At 39.5% G+C, this 24,905-nt stretch overlaps 1 protein-coding gene across 1 annotated transcript in view; it reads right to left on the minus strand.

Moving 5' to 3' along the window:
- Positions 1–24,905, minus strand: part of SPAG17 (sperm associated antigen 17) — a 234,340-nt gene that overhangs the window by 125,380 nt on the left and 84,055 nt on the right. Inside the window, exons 8-15 of the mRNA XM_077767475.1 lie at positions 23,029–23,190; positions 21,873–21,945; positions 21,555–21,667; positions 8,088–8,225; positions 7,624–7,737; positions 6,690–6,840; positions 3,440–3,667; positions 3,135–3,344 (exon numbers count right to left, since the gene is read on the minus strand). Coding sequence (XP_077623601.1) covers positions 3,135–3,344; positions 3,440–3,667; positions 6,690–6,840; positions 7,624–7,737; positions 8,088–8,225; positions 21,555–21,667; positions 21,873–21,945; positions 23,029–23,190 — 1,189 coding nt within the window. The remainder of the gene's footprint in view (positions 1–3,134; positions 3,345–3,439; positions 3,668–6,689; positions 6,841–7,623; positions 7,738–8,087; positions 8,226–21,554; positions 21,668–21,872; positions 21,946–23,028; positions 23,191–24,905) is intronic.

The following is a 24,905-nucleotide window of genomic DNA, read 5'->3' on the forward strand; positions in this document are numbered from 1 at the left end:
CTCTGTTCCTGTTATAAAAATGATTTGTTTGTGATGTATTATTATCATTTTGTATATTGCTAGATCAGCTTACATATGCTTTATTCAGGATTTTTGCATCTATGTTCATGAATCAGTTTGATTTATAATTTTATTTTGTAGTACTATTATTGAAAATTGTATTATAAGGTTTATGCTAGCTTCCTAAAATGAGTAGGGGAGGATACACTTTTTCTTTATTTGTGGGAATAATTTTTAAGATCAAAATTATTTCTTTTTTTGAATGTTTGGTGTCACTAGTAAATAAGATTATTTGGGTTGGGTATGTCCTATTTGGGGGAATTTTTATATTTTTATTTATTTATTTTTATCTATCTATCTGTCATCTCTTTTTATTTGAGAGAGAGAAAGAGAGCACAAACTGGGGAGAGGTGCAGAGAGAGAGAGAGAAAAAAAATCTTAAGCAGTCTCCATGCTAAGCATGTGGGGTGCAATCCCATGACCTTGGGGATAATGAGCTAAGCTGAAACCAAGAGCTGGACACTCAATTGACTGAGTCACCCAGACACCCTGGAGGATTGTTAATTATTGATTTTATTTATTTAAATGATTACAACACTATTTCTTCTTGAGTCACTTTTGGTAAGATATACTTTTCTAGTAATTTGCTTGTTTCATTTTTAGATTAGGGGAATAAAGTTGTTTATATCCTCATTCCTTTTACATTTCTGTAGGATCAGAAGGAAGTCTGTTTCTTTATTCCTGACAATTTTTATTCCTGATATGGTTTTGTTCCTAATATTGTTATTTATGCTGACTTTTTATGTGGTCAGCCTTTTCTAAAAAAAATAATTTATAAATTTTAAAAGTCTTTCCAAAGAACCACACAGTTTTATTATTTGTTCTTCCCTGTTACATCTATAGTTTATATCTTGATAATTTACTCTTATTTTATTTTCTTCCTTCTACTTTCTTTGGATTTATTTTGTTTATCTTTATCTAAAAACTTGAGGCTAATGTTTAGTTAATTAATTTTTAGCTGTCTTTTAAAAAATGTATTCATTTAAAGCTGTGAACTTCTGAGTATCTCTTGCTTTAGCTGCATTAAGAAATCTTGATATTCAGTATTTTCATTACTGTTCAACTTGAAATATTTCTTAATTTCTATTGTGACTTTTTCACTGAGTGAGGTGTTATACAGAAGTGTATTTCTTAGTTTGAAATTTTAGATATTTTCCCATTATTTTTTTTTTGTAACTAATGTCCACCATAATTTCACTGTGGTATGAGAATATACTCTGTGGTTTTGATTCTGTGAAATTTTGCTGAGGCTTGTTTTATGGTCCAGCATATAGTTAATATTTTTAAATGTTTTAAAAAAGTTTTTTATGTTTATTTATTTTTGAGAAAGAGACCAGGCACAAACAGGGAAGTGGCACAGAGAGAGGAGACACAGAATCTGAAACCGGCTCTAGGTTCTGAGCTGTCAGCACAGAACCCGATGCGGGGCTCGAACTCGGGAACAGTGAGATCATGACCTGAGCCAAAGTCGGATGCTTAACCGACGGGGCCACCGAGGAACCTCTAGTTAATATTGTTAAGATAAGCATACCTGTGACCTTTAAGAAGCTGTAGTATTATGGAAACTTGATACAGACATATAATAACTGTAATTAGTAGTAGGAAATGGTAACTAATGCTATAAAGGAAGCACAGATTAATTGTGACTGTGGGAATGCTAAGGGAGCCATTTCTAGCTGGACACAACTAACAAAGCTTCATGGAGGTTCCATGGAAACCTAATTGTAATAAACAAGAAAGCTCTAGGTGAAGGGTATTGTGGAGAAAAGACACAGATTGAAAACAGCAGGCTGTGTAGAGGAAATAGAGTCTAATTCTGTTTGGCTAGAGCATGGGATAAGTGAGCAAAAGCAAAAAAGTGGAAAAGGTTTTGGAAAAGTAATTTGGTACTACTGGAGAAGCATGGTATAGCAGGCCAAAGAACTGGGTTCTGTTAGTAAGGAGGCTTTGAAGGTTGTAAGCAAGAACTTAACAGCTGTATTTTAAGTGGTTAATCTGACAGCTATGCATAAAATAGCTCAGTAAACTTAGCCTAACCATTTCCTTTGCTTCTTAATGTAACAACATTTATGATGCTACATTCTTTTTTTTTATGTTTATTTATTTGTTTTGAGAGAGAGAAAGAACACAAGCAGGGGAGGGGCAGAGGGAGAAGGAGACACAGAATCCAAAGCAGGCTCTGGGCTCTGAGCTGCCAGCACAGAGCCCAATGTAGGGCTTGAACTCACAAACTGTGAGATCATGACCTGAACCCATGACCTGAGCCAAAGTCAGAAGCTTAACTGACTGAGCCACCCAGGTGCCCCTATGATGCAATATTCTAGAATAAGAGACATAACCTGAGCTATAAGGAGGAGAGAAAGGAAATCAGTGTTCTTCACTGAGCATTGATTTTGTACCAAGCTCTGTAGTGGGAAGTTCACACTCTTATTGCAGGTGAGTTTTAAGTAATTTTTCATATAATCACAATAGCCCTATGAAGTACTAATGAGGAAAGTTTAATTATGTTCACCTTACTATATTTACTAAGAGTGGACTTACAGGCCTTAGGATATTTTAAAATAAGGACTGAAATAACAAGAACTCACTCAGTAGCAAAATTTAATTAATGAAATAACTTAGATATTAAATAGTCTTTCAACTGAAACAAGGAGGCATTTAAATTTAGATAACATTTCTTTTTTTTTAATTTTAAATTTATTTCTTTAAATTCAAGTTCATTAACGTACAGTAGTACTGGTTTCAGGAGTGGAGCCCAGTGATTCATCACTTACATATAACACCCAGTGCTCATCCAAATAGGTGCCCTCCTTAATGCCCATCCTCCATCTAGCTCATCCCCCCACCCAACACCCCTCTAGCAACCCCCAGTTTGTTCTCTGTATTTAAGAGTCTCTTATGGTTTGCCTTCCTCATTGTTTTTACCTTATTTTCTCCCTCCCTTCCCCTATGTTCATCTGTTGTGCTTCTTAAATTCCACGTATGAGTGTTAATGTTTCTTGAATCATTTTTCAGATTAATGCATTCTATAACAGTGTCTACACACATATTCTCTCTCTCTCTCTCTCTCTCACCTGAAGGCCCAGACTGGCGCTGAGTCTTCAAGCTGCTCTCCCGCCCTGACAGCTCTATATTATCAGGTTCCCTACTGTTTGGGTCAGACTGCTTCACTTTGTTAGACGCAGACCGACTAGGATCTGAAGGTTCTCCACCGACCTCATCCACTTGCACCAACATTGGCCAGTTCTGAGCCACAAATAAAATTCTGTCTTTGGCTTCAGTATCTAGTTGGTTTAAAGAGAATCCATTAGACACAATGCTAGAGAAACCAACATTCATAGAATGGAAGAATGCTTTTTGTTCCCCCCATCCACGGTACCTGTTTGGGGTCTGGCCTGTTGAGTGTTCATTTTCATGATGTATTGCTGCCTTAGCTGTTTAGCAAATCTGGCCGGGTTGTCCCAGGGTATGTTGAACTTCGCAGAATCTGTTCCATACATCATCTCAGAAGGCATCAGAATTCCTTCTTTATTAACCTCAGAGAGTTTCAGGCTCTCGAAAGTAAACACTTTGAAGGCCCGTTCTACTTCATTCCAGCTCAAGATATCTGTAAGAAAGCAGAACTATGTTGCTAAAGATGCCCTTATTACCACGTTGTAGGGGCTGGTGTAGGGGCACGCAGGGGGCCTGTCCACTGCAACGACAAGGCAGTCATATCATGATGGGTGTTGACTGACTTTAAACATGGGCTCCACAATTCTGCAACAAGTATCAATAGTACCTAATAATGAGAAGGCTGCACAGTCAAGATACAATCTACCAAGATAATGTTCACAAACTGCTTCATAGCTTAATCAGTGTTAGGTGTATTAGTATTAATATGAGTTCACATGGATTCTCCAGGGCACCATATTGGTTGAATATGTCTAAAACTTATTACTTTAAAAAAAATTTAACATTTACTTATTCTTGAGAGACAGAGAGAGACAGAGCATGAGGGAGAGAGGAGCAGAGAGAAAGGGAGACACAGAATCCAAAGCAGGCTCCAGGGTCTGAGCTGTCGGCACAGAGCCCAATGTGGGGCTCAAACTCATAAACTGTGAGATCATGACCTGAGCCAAAATCGATGCTTAACTGACTGAGCCACCCAAGTGCCCCTAAAACTTATCATTTTTAAGCAAAAGCACCTTTGCTACTATTATAATTTGGAAGAGCAACAAAAAACTACTCACTTGTGTCTAACAAATGCTGTTATATTCAGTAGGTTTTATTGATCCTTAAGGGCTCAGAAAAGGCCTCTTTTCACCCACTTGAACTGGTGGATGAAAATAATAATTGTACTTCAAAGGTTATCAGCTTTCAACTGGCCCTATCCACTTGTGCTTTTATTCTCTTACAGTATTTATTCATCTATTCACTTACTCACTCACTCACTTACCTGCTCACTCATTTGTTTTTTGTTTTCTATGTATTAGGCCTCATCATAGGTGCCTTGGATTCAAAGAAAAGATTTGGTTCTTGTGTTCTTGAACTTTAGAAGTTCAAACTAGAGGGGTAGGAGGTAGGTATTGGCAAATAATCATGGGATTCAATGAGGAAAAGTAAAATGATTGTGACAGATCAGTGATTCTGGGGTAACCTCCACTTTTCTCCAGTAGAACTAAGGACACAGTTCTTCTGGAAAAATCATGAGGAAGTTCAGAAGAGAACCAGGGAAGAGGTAAAAGTTACAGAACTAAGGAAAGTTTCCTCATTCATTTATTTTGCAAATATCTTTTGAGCACACATTAGTTGTCAAGGATTACAGTAAAAGCTGGGACCACAGCAGTAAACTATGAAGTGAACTCCTCATCTCATGGAGTATCCATTCTGGTGATGGGAAACAGGGTAAACAGATAAGCATATACCATATCAGAGATGATAAGATGGATAAAGCCAGGTGAGGGGAAAAGAAGGGACAGCGATTGGGGAGGGGCTTCTTTTTTCTATAAGGTATTCAGAGAAAAACCCTCTGAACAATTAAGCAAAAATATGAAACAAGTGAGAGAGCAAGTCCTGTGAATATCTGGGAGAAAAAGTGATAGACACAGGAGGAAGAGTATGTACAAAGATCCTGAGGCAGCGGGGTGACCAACATGTTCAAGGAATCACAGTGAGGTCAACGTAGATAGAATGGAGTGGAACAATGAGAGCTTGACAGGTGATGAGCTCAAAATGTGGGTGGCAGAACAGTTTCAATTATACTTTGAGTTACATGGGTGGCTGCTAGAGAATCTTGAGTTAAGAGGGCACATGGTCTGACTAACATTTTAGAAGGATGATTCCAATGGTTGCATGAGGAAAAGGCCAGGTAAAAAGGCGAAAGGCTGTAGACCAACTGGAAATCTATTGACATAGCCCAAGTGAGAAGCAATGGTGGACTGGGCTGGTATCAGTGAGGGATGTGGTGGGATTGGCCATGGGGCATAAGAAAAAAAGAGGAATCAGGGATGACTTGAAAGGTTTTGGAAGAAAATAGTTGCCATTACTGAAATAAGGAAGACTGTGAGGGGAGAAATTTGCGGGAGTCAAGAGTTTGGTTTTGGATCTGTTGAGTATGAAGTACCGAAGGAGGGAAGAGAAGAGGAGAAAGGGTTTGGGATGAAACCTGTGGGAGGGATATGTATGAAGTTGCAAAGGCGGCGACAGACCCAAGAATTCTGTGCTGTGTGTAGGATGAGGTAGAGAGACAATGGAGTCAGACTACAGGCAGTAGGGGAGGTGGAGTGTGGCAGGACAGAGGCCAAGGACAGGTGTTCTCAGGAACATCAGGAAGAGAGTGGTTATGTCAACAACAGTCTCCACGTACCCAAACCAGTTGGCTACACCCTACTTTTCCATGAGGACATGGCATGGCAGTATTCACAAGAATTTGGTTTTTTTCTCTGTTATTAGGCTTACTTAAAAGTTAAAGAAGAAATCGAGATGAAAACATTTCACGATTTGCTTAAGGAGAGAAACAGAGGTGCTTTTCTCTGTGTCAAATGCTTTCTTGTTGAATGAAGGTATCTATGTGATTTCATATTCCTTCTTATAAGTAGGAATATATCTGCAGATTACCTCAAGTGGAAATAAAGATTTTTAAGGAAATGAGCTTGTCTGGAATCTCAGTGAATTCTGCAATGAGAAGCTGATTTTAGATTCTCGAAATTACCTCCAAGGGCATAAAATGGCCCCTCCCCTTGTGAGAGGAAGTTAATCTGAATGGACACGCTCTCAGAACCACATCGCCAGGGGGCTCCCTACTCTGTGCTCTTACCTCAGATAGGGATCACCATGTCTTCTCCAGTGATGCCAAGGAGGGGGACATGGGGGTAGGGAGCGGGGAGAAGGAAGAAAGGAACAGATTATTCTTGCCATGGAAACGTGGTGGAAAGAACCCAGTGTATCAACCTGAAGAACATTGTGCATCACAGCTATCATGCTATTGCTAACGATGCTATTCAAGGTAAGAAAATCAAAACACCCACCTCAGCCTCTGTACGGTCTTTAAGTAATCAAAATGTGTTGTGCAAATCAGGATGTAATCTTAAGAAGCACATTTGACCATCAGTGAATGGGTCGAAGCTAAGACAAAGAATATTACTCACCATTTGTACAGAAGTGCATGAGCTCATGAATTGTAGCTAGACGTTTCGTGCTGTTCCACGGCGGAGGCAGAGGGAATTTAAGGAATTCCCACAGTGGCAACTTGGACTGCATCTCCTGCTCAATTTGAACTGGGTCAAAATTCCTTTGGTCCTGATGAAAAAGAGCAACATGACAGAAGACATTAGGGTAAGCTGTCAAGTGCCTTATGCATATGGAGAAGGCAAAACCTGATACCTTCGCTCTCATTATTTGGGAACGGGGGAAATCAATGGTAATTGGGGAAGACAAACTGTTGGTATTTTGCTGAAGGTCAAAAAAAAGCTCGTTCACACTTTGCCAGAGGTTCCTGGTGCACGGAAATGATGGATTCTTCATTGGCTGTGTCAAGCTGCCAAGGTCTCATATATATTCATCTCTCCCTTCTGGGAGTCTTCTTTGGCCTTCACTAGTTTTGCACATTAGTGAGATATTTAAAGCCAATAACTATAAGGTTTTAACGTGAATTTGGTGTACTCAAAATCAAAGTTTAAAAAAGGTTACCTATTTGAGACAGAGACAGAGCACAAGTGGGGAGGGGCAGAGAGAGAGGGAAAGAGAGAATCCCAAGCAGGCTCTGCACTGTCAGCGCAGAGGCTCTAACTCACAAACCACGAGATCACGACCTAAGCTGAAGTCAGACACTTAACCAACTGAGCCACCCAGGTGCCCTGGTGCACTCATAATCAATCAATGGTTAATTGGACCTTTATAATTAGGCAAGTTTTCTTTGTTCCCTTCTGTGTCTCTATTTTCTGATGTCTCACTTTGCAAGCACTTTGGATGTTACTTTTAATCAGCATTGGTAAAACCATCTAACTGCAATTTCTTCAACTGAATAATTACAAATGGGCTTTCTTGCATCACTTCGCCTCGGGATAATCTGATTATTATTACCTTCAGTACGTACTTCTTGTGGGCATGTGCATCATGGTAGTTCAAGAGGAGAGGGCCTTTGGGCACTGCTCTGCTTTCATTTTCTTCTTCAGATAAGAATATTTCATGGAGATTCTATTCAAATGGAAATATACTGACTTAAAAAGAGAATCCATACTTTTTTTCAAAAATTTTTGGTAACATTTATTTATTTTTAAGAGACAGAGAGAAACAGAGCACGAGTGGGGGAGGGGCAAAGAGAGAGAGAGAGAGAGAGAGAGAGAGAGAGGGAAACAGAGAGTCTGAAACAGGCTCCAGGCTCTGAGCTGTCAGCACAGAGCCTGATGCGGGGCTCAAACCCACAAACTGTGAGATTGTGACCTGAGCTGAAGTTGGACACTTAACGAGTGAGCCACCCAGGCACCCCTGAGAATCCATACTTTCTCAAAGCATGCAAACCCTTTGGATAGCTCATGCCGTCTGACCTTTCTCTCCCTCTCCGTGAGACAGAGGGAGGGCAGGATGGACACAATATGAGCTGCGATTCTATGGTCCAACCCATCTGCTCTGGTCCGCGGCTGCACCAGACTGGGCGGGGCAAGGTCTTCTTCAGTTGCCACGACCTGTTAAAATGAATAGGTGGGAGGATTCAGCTTAACGGTCAGCTCTTTACTGATCCAGTAAGAACAAGGCAGTTTGGTTTCTGCAGATAACGTGCAGCATCCTACAGCATCGACACAAAGTGGCAGTGTAACTAGCAATGATTACCGAAACAAAAGGGAAAGTGTTATGGAAACCAATTTGACAATAAACTATTTGTAAAAAAAAAAAAAAAAAAGGGAAAGTGTTTATAATCCAGGCACTAAAGTAGATACAATTTTAATGCCTGTGTTAAAATAGATAACATGAAACACAAATGGTAAAGAGGAAAATTTACTAAGACAGAAATCAAAATAACAATATGAGAATTTTTTTCTTTTTTTTTTTATAAATGTTTTATTTATTTCTAGGAGAGAGAGAGAGACAGCGTGAGCAGGGGAGGGTTACAGAGAGAGGGAGTCACAGACTGAAACAGGCTCTAGGCTCTGAGCTGGCAGTCAGCACAGAGCCCCACGCGGGGCTCGAACCCACGAACCGCGAGATCATGACCTAAGCGAAAGTCGGACGCTTAACCGACTAAGCCACCCAGGCACCCCGAGAATTTTTTTTCTTAATGATTTGCTCTTTCTCTTAAAGCACTCAAAACTGCTCACAAAACCTTTGGATTCAGTAAGTATTTATTGAGTGCCTACAATGTGCCAAGTACTGTATGGGGCAGCCTCTCATACATTATCTCATTTAAGCATCATGGCAACATTGTGGAGTAGGGATTATCTTAATTTTTACAGAGGAAGAGCTAGGGTGAGTGAAGTTAGTGACTTGTGCAAGCCCAAGACTACTGAGTGGGAAGAATGGGTGTTCAAGTCAAGTCCTCATTCCTTCTTCAAGATAATGATGGATGGTGAGATCAGTTAAGGGTAACAGTCTCCTTTGTATGGGGGAACTGAGGTCTAGAAAGATTAAACAGTTTGTTCAATTTTACATGGTAAACAAAAGGAGTTGAAGTGTAATCAAGGTAGGCACCTAAATTATGGCTTTTCTTGTCACCTTAAATCCTGCAATCATCCTCTGTGACTTCACATCCTTTTACCCACTTTCGCAACCTTGGAACTTAAGACATTTTGAATTAGACAGTTACTTGTCATGGGTTCCGTTCTGTGCAATGGAGAATGTTTAGTGGTATTCCTGGCCTCTATCCATTTGATGCCAGTAGCATCCCCCTAATTGTGACAACCAAAATATCTCTGGACAAATGTCCCCTAGGAGGCAAAATCAGCTGCTGCTGAAAACCACTGCTATAGATGGGTAACAAAATAGCCTCATATCTGTCACCTCTGTCAACTCCTTACTTTCGAAAGAGCCACTCATGTCTCCACTTTCTATCTTCGATTGTCTCTTGCACCCACTCCAATAATAAAAGACCACTCAAAACCATTCTACCTCTGAAATGTCAAACTCTAATATTCTGTCTTGGAAAATTCTATCCCATTCCTCTTATATTTCAACTTTTTTCCATCCTGTTATTAAGTACTTTTTCAATCAACGTGTATTTTGATTGGGTGCCTTTATGTGTGAGGCACACTGAGGTCATCAGCTGGTGCCTGTAATACAGCAGGTGGTTAATACACATTTGTGGTTTGGGGTTGAGTTGAATAAAATAAGAAAGACTTAGATAAATAAAATGATTGCAAGTTCTAGAGAGCTTTTCAGCTTTTACAAATTCACTGATAAAATAAAACTACTGGTCTTCCAGAAACGTTATGGGGTAATAAAAGGCAACTGTGAGTGTACTTATCTAAGCAGTCAACATACATAAAAATGTATACTAGAGGTAAAAGATGATGGAATCTGAAAAGGACTTTAAAATAAACATTTGAATATTCAGAAGGATAAAGGAATGTGTTACATCCATGCACTAAGGACAATAACAGGCAGTTGTAAAAAGAAATTGGAGAGTTTAGAAATTAAAAACATTTACTGTTGAGAAAAAACTTCAATAGCACACTGGGCCCCATTGAAGAACGAATTAGTTCAAAGTGAAGCTAGAATTCCCAAAGAGATAAAACTGATTGAACATTTAAAAAAGACAAGGAGGAAAAATAAGAAGTTCCAACATCCATCTAATAAATGGATAAATTAATAGAAAAAATAGTATTTGAGGATATATGTATTTACTTATTAAATGTTTATTTGGGGGGGGAAGGGAGGGGCAGAGAGAGGGAGACAGAGAATCCCAAGCAGGATCTGTGCCATCAGCGCAGAGCCTGATGCAGGGCTCCATCTCACAACGGTGAGATCAAGACCTGAGCCAAAATCCAGAGTCGGACGCTCAACCAACTGAGCCGCCTAGACATCCCGAGGATATATTTAATTCAGCAAATATATATTCTGTGTCTGCTGTGGGTTAGGTGTGGTTATTGTGTGCTGGGCATATGGTGGTGAACAAGGTTAGAATTAGGTTCCTGCTTGCATGGAGCTTATATTTTAGTGAGGGGAGGAAGGTAAGACACAAAGCAAATAAGTTACTTTAAGAAGAGCAGTTGTTGAGGGGCGCCTGGGTGGCTTAGTCGGTTAAGCGTCCGACTTTCGCTTANGGAGAAAGACTATGGAATGCCATTTCTCCTGGGAAGTGAATGACAAGGAGTATCCACCCAGCAGACATGTGGGTGCAAAAGTTTCTAGGAAGAGGAGTTGGAGAAAAAAGCTAAAGTGGAATTAAATAATGTATTTGAGGAAAACCCAGAAGGCCTATATGGATGACAAGGTGTGTGTGTGTGTGTGTGTGTGGCTGGGGGGGCAGGCAGGAGATGAGATGAAAGATCACACCACCATATTTTTAGGGCCTTTATGGGCCAGTGTAAGGAATTTTTATACTATTCAGAATGTAATGGGAAACCGGATTGTAACACTTTAGATCATTAATGACAATGATAAAAGAAACAAAGCCATACTTGGACATAGCCTTGTGTTATGAATTATTAAGAGAAAACTCTAATAGCTCCCAGAAAGAAAAACAGATTACCTACAAAGAAAAAAGTATCTGATTGACATCAGGTTTATGAGCAACATTAGAAGAAAGAAGACAACAAAGCAAACCCATCAAAATGCTTTTCCACTCAGAGTGACTGGGTTTAAAAGCAATTTATGACACTTACCACTGGACAATTACTTAACCTTTTTATGCCTCAGTTTCCTTATCTGTAAAACGGGGAACAAAAATAATTTCTGCTTCATAGGTTGTTCTAAGGATTAAATGAGCTAATTTATAACAACTCTTCAAACACATAGAGAAAAGAATTGACCACATATACCAGGTCACACAGAAAGCTCAGGAAATTACAAAACATTTTTTAACATGCGGACCATGTTTACTGACCATAACACAATAAAATTAGGAACTGACAGCAAACAGTGGAAATTAAAATATTTTGAACTGAATAGATTGAAATAGCCAAAAGAAAATGTGTAGCCTTAAGTAAAGCAAAAAGCCTGAAAATAAATGAAATAAGCTTTCAATTCAAATGAAATACAAAATAAACTCAAAGAAAGTAGAAAGAAGGAAATAATAAAGTTAAATGAAGAACTTAATTAAACAAAAAGTAGAAGAGAGTTGGTCAATGAAACAAAATGCTAGTTCTTTGAAAAGACCAATACAAAGATATACCACTGACAACCATGATCAAGAAAAGAGAAGGGTAAAATAAATAACATCAGTCACAGAAAAGGAACACAACCAGATGCAAAGGAAACTTTAAAACACACAGTGAATAAAGAACTTTATATGATGTTAAAACACAGATAAAATGGGGATGCTTATTAAAAAATACTAATGATTAAAATTGACCCAACAAAGAGAAAAACCTGATTAAACCTACGAGTATAAAAGAAATTTTAAAGATAAAGACCCACAGGTTAATGATCTGTGTACTTCCTCTTTCTCATCCATTAAAATGATACTAGACACAGGAGGGAGGGGCCAAGATGGCAGAGCAGCATGGAAGTTTTTTGCTTCTCTTTTCCCTGAAATATAGCCAGATCAACCCTAAACCATCCTGCACACCTAGAAAACTGATCTGAGGATTTACACAACAATCTGCATAACCTGAACCAGAGAACTTGGCAGGTATGCAGTGCGGAGAGGCAAACTGGGGGAGAGAGAAGCCATGGAGGGTAAGGAGCTGTTTTTGCTTATGGAGAGAGGACAGAGACAGTGGGGGGAGTATAGGAAAAGCACTGCCCCCCCAAAAGCAGCTGGAGAGAAAGAGAAAGGGTGGAAACACCCATAAAGGATTTAATAAAACAGGGAGAAAGGGGAAAAGAGAAAGGAAAGGGTTTCAATACCATTAAGACTCTACAAACAGGGGAGCCCAGAGTCTGAAACTCCACAGCTTGATACCTGGTGGAGTGCTCCTGGGAAGGGAGAAGGTCTCAAGTGTCCTTGGGCCACACGGGGAGAGGTAGTTCCCCTGCTGAGAGGACATTTGGTAGATTTGGTGTGGCCTCCCCACAAGGCAAGGGTCCCAGAGGACCCTGGTGAACAGTCACATTTGCTGATGTTGGAACAAGGACATTAAGGGGCGGTGAAGCCTGGTGCCAGATGTGTGTTGGGTTTTACCATAATCCCTGCAATGCTGCAGCTACACTATCACGTGGACTTTTTCTGGAGTGGGTTGGCACCCAGCCACAGTCTCTGGGCATCCACAGTAGTGCAGTTGCATGAACGTTCCTGGGGGCAGGCCAGCACCTGGCCATTGCTCAATGAGGCCCTCCCCCAGGGTGGTGGAGCAGGAGAAAGTGCAGGGCCCTCAGAAGTGAGAGGTTTGGAGACAGCCACATCTGAGATGAGATTCGGGAGGGAGGTGCAGCGTGGCAGGTTGATGGCTTGGTTGTGGATGGTGTAGAAGTGGGGAATGGACGGAAGCCAGAGACAAAGGAGAGGTTCTTGATTGCCAGTGGGCGAGAGCACAGAGTTCTGATACTAGAGACTGGGTACTTGGTGACTCCATTTTCAACCCTCCTGTGCATGCACATAACGATCCACCCCAGGAAGCTAAGCAGTGCGATCTAGTGGAGAATGGAGCCGTTACACCAAGCCCCATCTGAGTGTGCCAATTGCATTCCAGAGAAACACAAGTCTATCCGCCTGCTTAGTTTATGGACTATAAAGTTCTTCATAGTTTGACTTCTAGGGGAAAATGGATGTAATTTCAACAGTGTTTCATCCTGTTTGCTGGTTCATCTATTCACATTTTTTCTTTTTCTTTTCTTCTCTTATTCTTGAATTCAGAAAGAGAAAACTTTTAATTTTCCGTTTTAATAAAAAATATTTTTCTTTAATTTTTTCTACTATACTTTTTATTTTTTTGTAATTTTTAAAAATCCTAATATACTTTCATCATTTCATTTTATTCTGTTTTATTGTATTCATTTTTTTAATTTCATTTTTCTTTTTTCCCTTTTCTTTTCCTTTCCTTTTTTTCTCTATTCTATCAAGCTTGTTTCAAGAACCAGACTAAAATACACGTAGTATCTGGAATCTTTTATTTCATTTTTTTGTTCTTAATTTTTTATTTTTATTTTTTAATAAAATAAATTAATTATTTAAATATTAAAAATAATGTAATAAAATAAAATAATTAACTCTTTTTCTCCCTCCAAAATCATGAAATGAAAGAATATTCCCCCAAAAGAAAGAATGGGAAGAAATGACATCCAGGAACTTAATCAACACAGATAAAACCAAGATGTCTGAACCAGAATTTAGAATCACTATAATAAAAATACTAGCTGGGGTTGAAAAAGCGTAGAATCCCTTTTTTTATGGAGATAAAAGAAGTAAAATCTAGTCAGGGCAAAATGAAAAATGTTATAATGAGATGCAATCTCGAATGAATGCCATGGCAGCAAGGATGGGTGAAGCAGAGCAGTGAATCAGTGATATAGAGGACAAACTTATGGAGAATAATGAAGCAGAAAAAAAGAGGGAAACTAAGGCAAAAGAGTACAATATAAGAATTAGAGAACTCAGTGACTCATTAAAAAAGAATAACATCCAAACCACAGGGGTCCCAGAAGATGAAGGAGAAAAAAAGGCATAGAAGGTTTATGTGAGCAAATCATAGTGGAAAACTTTCCTAACCAGAGGAAAGACACAGACATAAAAGTCCAGGAAGCACAGAGAACTCCCATTAGATTCACCAAAAACTGACCATTGACAAGGCATATCATAGTTAATTTTACAAAACACAAAGACAAGGAAAGAATCATAAAAGGAGCAAAGGAAAAAAAGTCTTTAACCTATAAGAGAAGACAGATCAGGTTCACAGCAAACTTATCCACAGAAACTTGGCAGACCAGAAAAGAGTGGCAGGATATATTCAATGTGCTGAATCAGAAAAATATGCAGCCAAGAATTCTTCATCCAGCATGGCTTCATTTAAAATAGAAGGAGGGAGAAAAAATTTCTGAGACAAACGAAAACTAAAGGAGTTTGTGACCACTAAACCAGCCCTGCAAGAAATTTTAAGGAGTACTCTCTGAGGGAGAAAAGACCAAAAACAACAAAGACTAGAAAGGACCAGAGAACACCACCAGAAACTTCAACTCTACAGGCAATACAATGGCAATAAATTAATATCTTTCAGTACTCACTCTAAATGTCAATGGACTGAATGCTCCAATCAAAAACATAGGGTAAAAGAATGGAAAAGAAAACAAGATCCATCTATATGCTATTTACAAGAAATCCATTTTAGACCCTAAAGACAGCTTCAGGTTGAAAATAAGGGGATGAAGAACCATCTACCATGCTAATGGTCGCCAAAAGGAATTTGGAGTAGCCATACTTATATCAGACAATCTAGATTTTAAAGTAGACTGTAACAAGAAATGAAGAAGGGTATTATATCTTAATTAAGAGGTCTATCCACCAAGACCTAACAATTATAAATATATATGCTCCAAATGTGGAGCATCCAAATGTATAAAATCCAAACATAAAGAAACTCATTAATAATAATACCATAATAGTAGGGGACTTCAACACCCCACTTACAGCAATGGACAGATCATCTAAATAGGGATTCAATAGGAAACAATGGCTTTGAATGATATACTAGATTGGTTGGACTTAACAGATGTATTAAGAATATTTCATCCTAAAGCAGCAGAATACACATTCTTTGAGTGCACATGGAATATTCTCCAGAACAGATCAAATAGTGGGACACAAATCAACCCTCAATAAGTATAAAAAGATCGAGATCATACTATGTATATTTTCAGACCATAATGCTATGAAACTCGAAATCAACCACAAGAAAAAATTTGGAAAGAAAACAAATATTTGGAGACTAAAGAACATCCTACTAAAGAATGAATGGGCTAACAAAGAAATTAAAAAGGAAATCAAAAAGCACATTGAAGCCAATGAAAATGATAACACCACAGCCCAAAACTTCTGAGACGCAGCAAAGGTGATTATAAGAGAGAAGTATATTGCAATCCAGGCCTTCCTAAAGAAGGAAGAAAGGTCTCAGATACACAACCTAACCTTGCACCTTTAAGAGCTGGAAAAGAACAGCAAATAAAACCTCAAACCAGCAGAAGACAGGAAATAATAAAGATTAGAGCAGAAATCAATGCTATAGGAATTAAAAAAAAAAAGAAAAGAAAAGAAAACAAACAAACGAAAACAGTAGAACAGATCAATGAAAACAAGAGCTGGTTCTTTGAAAGAATTAACAAAATTGATAAACCCCTAGCCAATTTGATCAAAAATAAATATCATCAAGAATTATATGCTAATAAATTGGGCAGTCTGGAAGAAATGGACAAATTCCTAGAAACACATAGACTACCAAAATTGAAACAAGAAGAAATAAAAAATTTGAACAGACCCATAACCAGTAAAGAAATTGAATTAATAATAAAAAATCTCCCAAAAAACAAGAGTCCAGGGCTGGCTGGCTTTCCAGGGGCATTCTACCAAACATTTATAGAAGAATTAATACCTATTCTTTTGAAGCTGTTAAAAAAATAGAAATGGAAGGAAAACTTCCAAACCCATTCTATGAAGCCAGCATTACCCTGATGCCAAAGCCAGCCAAAGATTCCACTAAAGGAGAACTATGGACCAATTTCCCTGATGAACATGGATGAAAAACTCCTCAACAAGATACTAGCCAACTGGATCCAACAATACATTAAAAGAATTATTTACCATGACTAAGTGGGATTTATACCTGGGATGCAGGGTTGGTTCAATATCTACAAAACAATCAATGTGAGACATCACATCAATAAAAGAAAGGACAAGAACCACATGATCCTCTCAGTAGATGCAGAGATAGCATTTGACAAAACACAGCATCCTTTCTTGATAAAAAGCCCTCAAGAAAGCAAGGATAGAAGGATCATACCTCAAGATCATAAAAGCCATATATGAAAGACCCACTGCTAATATCATCCTCAATGGGAAAAAGCTGAGAGCTTTCCTCCTAAAATCAGGAACATGACAGGAATGTCCACTCTCACCACTGTTATCCAACATAGTATTAGAAGTCATAGCCTCAGCAATCAGACAACAAAAAGAAATAAAAGGTATCCAAATTGGCCAGGAGGAGGTCAAATTTTCACTCTTTGTAGACTACATTATACTCTACATGGAAAGCCCAAAAGATTACACCAAAAACCTGTTAGAACTGATCCATGAATTCAGCAAAGTCACAGGATATAAAATCAATGCAGAGAAACCAGTTGCATTTCTATACACCAGTAATGAAGCAACAGAGAGAGAATTCAGGGAATCAATCCCATTTACAACTGCACCAAAAACCATAAAATACCTAGGAATAAACTTAACCAAAGAAGTGAAAAATCTATGTATAGAAAGCTTATGAAAGAAATTAAAGAACACACACACACACACACACACACACACACACAAAAGGAAATATTCCATGCTCATGGATTGGAAGAACAAATACTCTTAAAATGTCAAAACTACCCAAAGTGATCTACATATCCAATGCTATCCCTATCAAAATAACACCNCCAGTTGCATTTCTATACACCAGTAATGAAGCAACAGAGAGAGAATTCAGGGAATCAATCCCATTTACAACTGCACCAAAAACCATAAAATACCTAGGAATAAACTTAACCAAAGAAGTGAAAAATCTATGTATAGAAAGCTTATGAAAGAAATTAAAGAACACACACACACACACACACACACACACACACAAAAGGAAATATTCCATGCTCATGGATTGGAAGAACAAATACTCTTAAAATGTCAAAACTACCCAAAGTGATCTACATATCCAATGCTATCCCTATCAAAATAACACCAGAATTCTTTACAGAGCTAGAACAAACAATCCCAAAATTTGTATGGAACCAGAAAAGACCCTGAATAGCCAAAGCAATCCTGAAAAAGAAAATCAAAGCTCGTCTTCAAGATGTACTACAAAGCTGTAATCATGAAGACAGTATGGTACTGGCACAAAAAAAAAAAGGACAGTCAGATCAATGGGATAGAATAGAGAACCCAGAAATGGACCCACAAATGTATGGCCAACTAATCTTTGACAAAGCAGGAAAGAATCACCAGTTGAATAAAGACAGTCTCTTCAGCAAACGGTGTTGGGAAAACTGGACAGCAACATGCAGAGAAATGATCCTGGACCACTTTCTTACACTATACACAAAAATAAACTCAAAATGAATGAAAGACCTAAATGTAAGACAGGAAGCCATCAAAATCCTAGAGGACAAAGCAGGCAACCCCCTCCCCCCCCACCTTTGACCTCGGCCGCAGCTTCTTACTCAACGTCTCTGGAGGCAAGTGAAACAAAAGCAAAAATGAACTATTGGGATCTCATCAATATAAAAAGGTTCTGCACTGCAAAGGAAACAATCAGCAAAACTAAAAGGCAACCAACAGAATGGGAAGAAGGTATTTGCAAATGACATATCAGGTAAAGGGTTAGTATCTAAAGTATATAATGAACTTATCAAACTCAACATCCAAAAAGCAAATAACCCAGTGAAGAAATGGGCCAAAGACACGAATAGACACTTTTTCAAAGAAGACATCCATATGGCTAACAGACACATGAAACAAATGCTCAACATCACTCATGATCAGGGAAATACAAATTAAAACCACAATGAGGGGTGCCTGAGTGGCTCAGTCGGTTAAGCATCTGACTTCAGCTCAAGTCATGATCTCATGTTTTGGGTGTTCGAGCCCCATGTCGGGCTCTGTGCTGACAGCTCAGAGCCCAGGGCCTTGTTTAGATTCTGTGTCTCCCCAGATTTATACCCTGGGGCTGCATCTGGAATCACAGCTCCAGAAGGAACTTCAGAGATGTCAGCCTAACTTCACATCCAGCTCAGGAATTGTGCTGTCAGTCATCCATCCATTCTGAAAAGACCAGTGACAGGGCACGGGTTCTCTCCACCAGTGGTTCTCACACTTGAGGGTACCTCAGAAGCCCCTGCAGCCATTGTTAACACTGCTCCATCCGCCACCCCACCCCACTCCACCACAACCCCTTGGGCTCAGCCAGGGCCTGAGAACGTGCATTTCTCCCAAGTCTCCCCAGAATGCTGATGTCGCTGGACCAGGGACTGTACTTTGGGAACCACTGCTCTAAGAAAACTTCTTGAAGTGGTAACAGTAGAGACGATGGCTTATGACCTTATGTCCTCCACTTATGCCCTTTTCAAGTGTGAGACAGGCTTCCCTTGCGGGGCCAGTGCCTTATACTTACCTGCATTGTAAATTATACATCCCCATCTATGTGGTTACCTTCCTTCCGTAGAGGGCTCTTAAAACTGTATGTTCTCGAAGACCTACCTCTGACTGGAGCCCAACCCCTCGCCAGCCCATTTCCACCTGCTTAGTGATGTGGGGCTCACTCTTCCAAATCTTTTAAAAATAATATCTACCGGGGCGCCTGGGTGGCTTAGTCGGTTAAGCGTCCGACTTTCACTTAGGTCATGATCTCGCGGTTCGTGGGTTCAAGCCCCGCGTCGGGCTCTGTGCCGACTGCCAGCTCAGAGCCTGGAGCCTGTTTCAGTCTGTGACTCCCTCTCTCTCTGACCCTCCCCTGCTCACGCTGTCTCTCTCTCTCTCTCCTAGAAATAAATAAAACATTAAAAAAAATATATCTACCATTGCTTTTCTCATTAAAAACAAACCTAATGAAACCACATCCTCCTACTGCTGAAAGTTTAGGAAATACCAAATATAAAAAGAGGGATGAGGAAGAAAATTAAAATTAACCACCATCCCAATCCCACTGTTAATATTTTGATATATTTTAGCATATTTCCTTATAGCCTCTTGATATTTATATATATGTATAGTTTATTGAGGTGTAATTGACATGTAACATTACATTAGTTTCAGGTGTAGAACATAATAATTCGATATTTGTATATATTGCAAAATGATCACTGCAATAAATTTAGTTAACATCTGTCGCCATATAGAGTTACAAATTTGTTTTCTTCTGATGAGAACTTTTAAGATTTACTCTCTTAGCAACTTTCCAATATGTAATACAGAATTGTTAACTATGGTCACCATGCTATACATTACATCCCTGTGACTTAAGTATTTTACAACTGGAAGTTTGTGCCTATGTTTGTTAATATTGGAATAAAAATGCATATAGCATTTAGTAGCCTAAAAGAAAAAAAGATTCTGTGTCTCCCTTTCTCTCTGCCCCTCCCCCAGTTCATGCTCTGTCTCTGTCTGTCTCTCTCTCTAGAAAATAAACATTAGGGGCGCTTGGGTGGCTCAGTCGGTTGAGCATCTGACTTCAGCTCAGGTCATAATCTCACTGTTCATGGGTTTGAGCCCCGCATCAGGTTCTGTGCTGACAGCTCAGACCCTGCAGCCTCTTTCAGATTCTGTGTCTCCCTCTCTCTCTGCCCCTCCCCCACTCATGCTCTGTCTTTCTCTGTCTCAAAAATAAATAAAACAAAACAAAATTTTTTTAAAAAGGAAATAAACATTAAAAATTTAAAAAAAACATAAAATGAGATACCACCTCAGACCAGTCAGAATAGCTAAAATTAACAACTCAGGCAACAACAGATGTTGGTGAGGATGTGGAGAGAGAATCTCTTTTGCACTGCTGGTGGAAATGCAAACTAGTGCAGCCACTCTGGAAAACAGCGTGGAAGTTTCTCAAAAAGTTAGAAATAGAACTACCCTACAACCCAGCAATTGCACCACTAGGTATTTATCCAAGCGATACACGTGTGCTGTTTCAAAGGGGCACATGCAACCCAATGTTTATAGCAGCACTATCAACAATAGCCAAAGTATGGAAAGAGCCCAAATTTCCATCGATGGATGATGGATAAAGAATATGTAATACACACACACACAAACACACACACACACACACACACACACACACAATGGAGTATTACTCAGCAATCAAAAAGAATGAAATCTTGCCATTTGCAACAATGTGGATGGAACTTGAGGGCATTATGCTAAAGTGAAATTAGTAAGTCAGCAAAAGACAAATATCATATGACTACACTTATATGTAGAACTTAAGATATAAAACAGACGAACATAAAGGAGGGGAAGCAAAAATAATATAAAAATAGGGAGTGAGACAAAACATAAGGGACTCTTAAATACAGGGAACAAGCTGTAAGTTATTGGAGGGATTGTGGGTGGGGGGATGGGCTAAATGTATAAGGAGCACTAAGGAAGACACTTGTTGGGATGAGCACTGGGTGTTACACATACGGGATAAATCACTGGAATCTACTCCTGAAACCATTATTGCACTGTATGCTAACTAACTTGGATTAAGTTAAAAAATAAATAGGGGCGCCTGGGTGGCTCAGTCGGTTAAGCGTCCGACTTCAGCTCAGGTCATGATCTCACGGTTCGTGGGTTCAAGCCCCGCATCGGGCCCTGTGCTGACAGCTAGCTCCGAGCCTGGAGCCTGTGTCTCCCTCTCTCTCTGACCCTCCCCTGCTCACGCTGTCTCTCTCTCTCAGAAATAAATAGAACATTTTTAAAAAATAAATAAATAGATGACACCAGACACAGTTTCAAAGCTATGTCTGCCAATACTTCAGGGAATGTTATATAAATTGTTCCAGAGCATAGCAAAAGAAAGGATATTAAAGCAGATGGTCAAAGCAAACTTTAGTTTTGTCTAAAATGTTCTAATCTTTATAAAGGAGAATACACTCAGGTATTATGTGTGTAGTTTTAAAATTGCTAAAACCCAAAGCAAAGAGAGTTGAAGTGACTGACAAGGTGACCTCCCCTGGGAGAAAGGCCTTGGCATATATCCACCTACCTGTTCCAGCATACAGTGCAGTATCAGGGGCATAGAGATTAATTCTTCTGGAACAGAATTCAGCAAGTCATTGTAATATCTCATGTCTACTTCAGTTGTGAAGACGAAAGCTACTGTAAAATATACAATATATCATTGCTCAATTAAGATGTATTCTCCATTTCTTCCATCAACATTTGATCCATAAATTCAAACTATGACCATGTCCTAATAAATGCAGGGAGTGAGGTTGGAGGGATATCTGAAGGCAATATGGAGGCTAGTCGGTATTCCTTAAAGCACCAGCTCCCAATGTTGGTCTTCAGGTTTCATACATGCCTGATGGCGGGGCTTGAGGTTCCTCGTACTGTGGTTTCTTCTTGCCAGGGGTTGAAGCAGCAGGTTGTGGAGCCTAAGTGAAGAATTCAAAAGAAACAACTGAGATATCCAGCTGAGAGATGCTTTCATCAAATACTGCTATGGTGGGGTCTGACAGGATTCTGAGATTGTAGGATTATGTTCACACCACAAAACCTTTGTCTAATATTAGGATCCAATGGTTAGTGGACATTTTTCAGTTTTTCCTAACAGGTGCCACTGAACAATCACCAGGAAGGGGATGGGGAGATGGAGCACAGGCCCTGGGTGACTCAGAATCATGCCGTCAGTGGTTCCCCATCTCCTTCAGCATACAACCCAAACTCTTTAAGTCAGCACCAAAGGGCATCCTGCTCCTGTCTCTTTAGTAGAAGTCTGTGTTGTTGTTCTCCATTTTGCACATACTACCTGGAAGCACAGGTCTACCCCGTGGTCCTGGCTTGTGCTCTAATACTTCTTTTCTTTGGCCCTATAATTGTGTACATCTTTGCCTCTTTCTTGAGAAGACCTTTCTGTCCCTACCCCCATTGGGCTTTCCTGGAGACAGTTCATATGCAGCCTTCACCACATCACTTACCCTGCTGGGTGAGACTTTCCTGACTTCTCCTCCTCCCCCTGCCGCTCCTCTCAAGATCAGGCTGGGTACCATGTTTTAGTGTTTTACTTGCAGCCCAAGCTGACTGCTCTCACAGCGCTCATCAGGCCATGCTGAAACCGCTGTTGATGTGACTGCCATCCTCTCTAAAAATCAACCTCAATGAGGAGGACAGGGGATGAGTCTTGTTCATGATTTTAAGTGCTAAATAAACAATGTGATTAATTTACCAATATCCTTCCTTGTTTCAGGTTTTATTTATTGTACCAGGGGCTGAAATATGAGTTATATCAATGTGGCAGGTAGTTAGGGAGCTTCTTAAAGTCCTGACCACATAGGTGCCCTTTAGGCTGTGCTTGGGGAGCTCTCCTTGTTCCCACCCTTACCCCTTAAATCCCAGAAGGCAGTATTTCCTTCCTACAAGTATTTCTGTAAATTTTCCTTCATATGTTTCACATATGTGAGCATTACGTTGTTCCGTTAATCATTCAGCCCACTGAAGACATTCCAGGATGTGCCTACCTCAGTAACTGACGTGGCTTCCAAGATAGGCTTCTCACTAATCACTTGTGGAATATTAATAAGCTGCATGCTTTCCAAGTAGTGTTGGTGCTGCCTCTTCCAATCCAGGGTGTCATACATCAAACAGGCAACATTTTCAAAAATTTCAGTACCCAATTCCAGCTACAGATGAGAGAATTAATGACAGTTAATTATTAGTTTTATGTTGTTGGAATCAGATGTACAGTTTGTTTCTCTCTTAACAGCTCCACCAAGCACATCCCCAAGCCACTGGATAGCAGCCATGGTGAGTGAGTCTTTATGTGTTGAATCCTTCTTGTCCACCTTGTTCACCACAATGTGGAATGTTCTCTTTGGAGGGGCCTTCTGTCTCATACTGTAAGAATCTAATTAATGCTTCAACTCAGTGAAAAGCACTCTGTTCATTAGTTTCTGTAACATGGCCTATATTCTGATGTCTCAGTTTCTAAAACATCATATTAGATAGGTATCTTCAATATCTGTTCTGTGCTACCTTCAGGGGGAAAAAAACCCTAAGAAATAGATAGTCCACTATTTCTGTATCTAATACCCATAAGCTTTATTATCTAGCAAGAAAGCAAGTGGTAAATCAGAAAACCCTATTATCTGGACTTTCATTTCCAGAACTGGAAAAGCACTGTTATCACTTGGTCGGCCTGCCTGAAAACAAAGAAGGGTTAAGAGGGCTCATCTTAGCTCTGAGTTACAGAGGTAAGGTAGAATGAGATAACTTTTTGGGGGGCCAGTGAGTCGCAGTCTGGCAGGAGGCTAGAGAAGTGCTAGGTTCTGCCCATCTTCAAGGCAGACTGGCCAGTCCAGGATTCACACGCCTGCTCTGTGATGGAGCATTCTTCAGTTAAGCTTCAACCTGCTATTCTTTGCCTAAATTCTGGCACAGAAACACAGTTTTGGCTTGTAGTCATAAGAAATATGGTAAGGCTTCTGCCTGATGATCCCTTAGCTTAACTAGTTAATTCATTTTTAAATCAAACAGCAAATCACATGCTAAAAGCCAGAAAATTATTTCAGCAACCTGGGTCTTAACTTGAGCTGTTGCAGATGTCTTACGTGAGCAGTTAGCACTTCTTGATGGGCATTTATTTGATGTAAAGCTTTCGTTACCTTGGTTCAGCAGAAAAACAGCCTACTTGTTTGCAGACAAATGTACTAATGCTTTCCTTCTTCCAGAGAGGAAGAAGACTCGTTGGCTGGCTTCTGCTTTGGATATGAGGACAATACCAACTTAACACATGTCGTGTATCCATACCATGCAGTTAGTCTATTTCTATGAGAAGTAGATTTATTACTTTTAGGTTTCTCAGGTGATTCAAACTTTAATGTTAACGTTGTTCTTCAATATGAAACCCAATGGCCTTTCTTTTTGAACCCCAAACCCAACTCCATTACCAAAATGTTTTCAAGGCTCTCTTTCCCTATCATCCTCAATACTCGGTCATTCACCCACAAATAGTACCTTATAGAGGCATGCTTGGACTCTAAAAAAAATGCTGTAGTTGAACCCAGACCACAGCTTTGGCATGAAGAAGATATTCAATAAATACTTCCAAACTGATTAAGGAGATCAGTGTGCCCAACTGGGCAGCACAGCCATAAGTGGCTCCCTAGACAACTGAATGTTGTCATTCCTATTACTTTCAAGGCCTGACCAAATATCCTCAGTGCTAACGTTCTAGTTCTGAGGTCTGGAATGTTCTACCATCACTAGTATTTCAACTGAGATGATACTATCTTTTTTAACATAAAAATTTCCGAACTTTAATGGCCATTTAAATTCTTCTACTCTAGGTTTTAAAAAAGTAAAATAGTCAATTCATTTTCTTTAAAGATGGAGGGAT

The sequence above is a fragment of the Crocuta crocuta genome, unplaced genomic scaffold, assembly GCF_008692635.1.
Source record: "Crocuta crocuta isolate KB4526 unplaced genomic scaffold, BGI_CrCroc_1.0 scaffold180, whole genome shotgun sequence".
Lineage (NCBI taxonomy): Eukaryota > Metazoa > Chordata > Mammalia > Carnivora > Hyaenidae > Crocuta > Crocuta crocuta.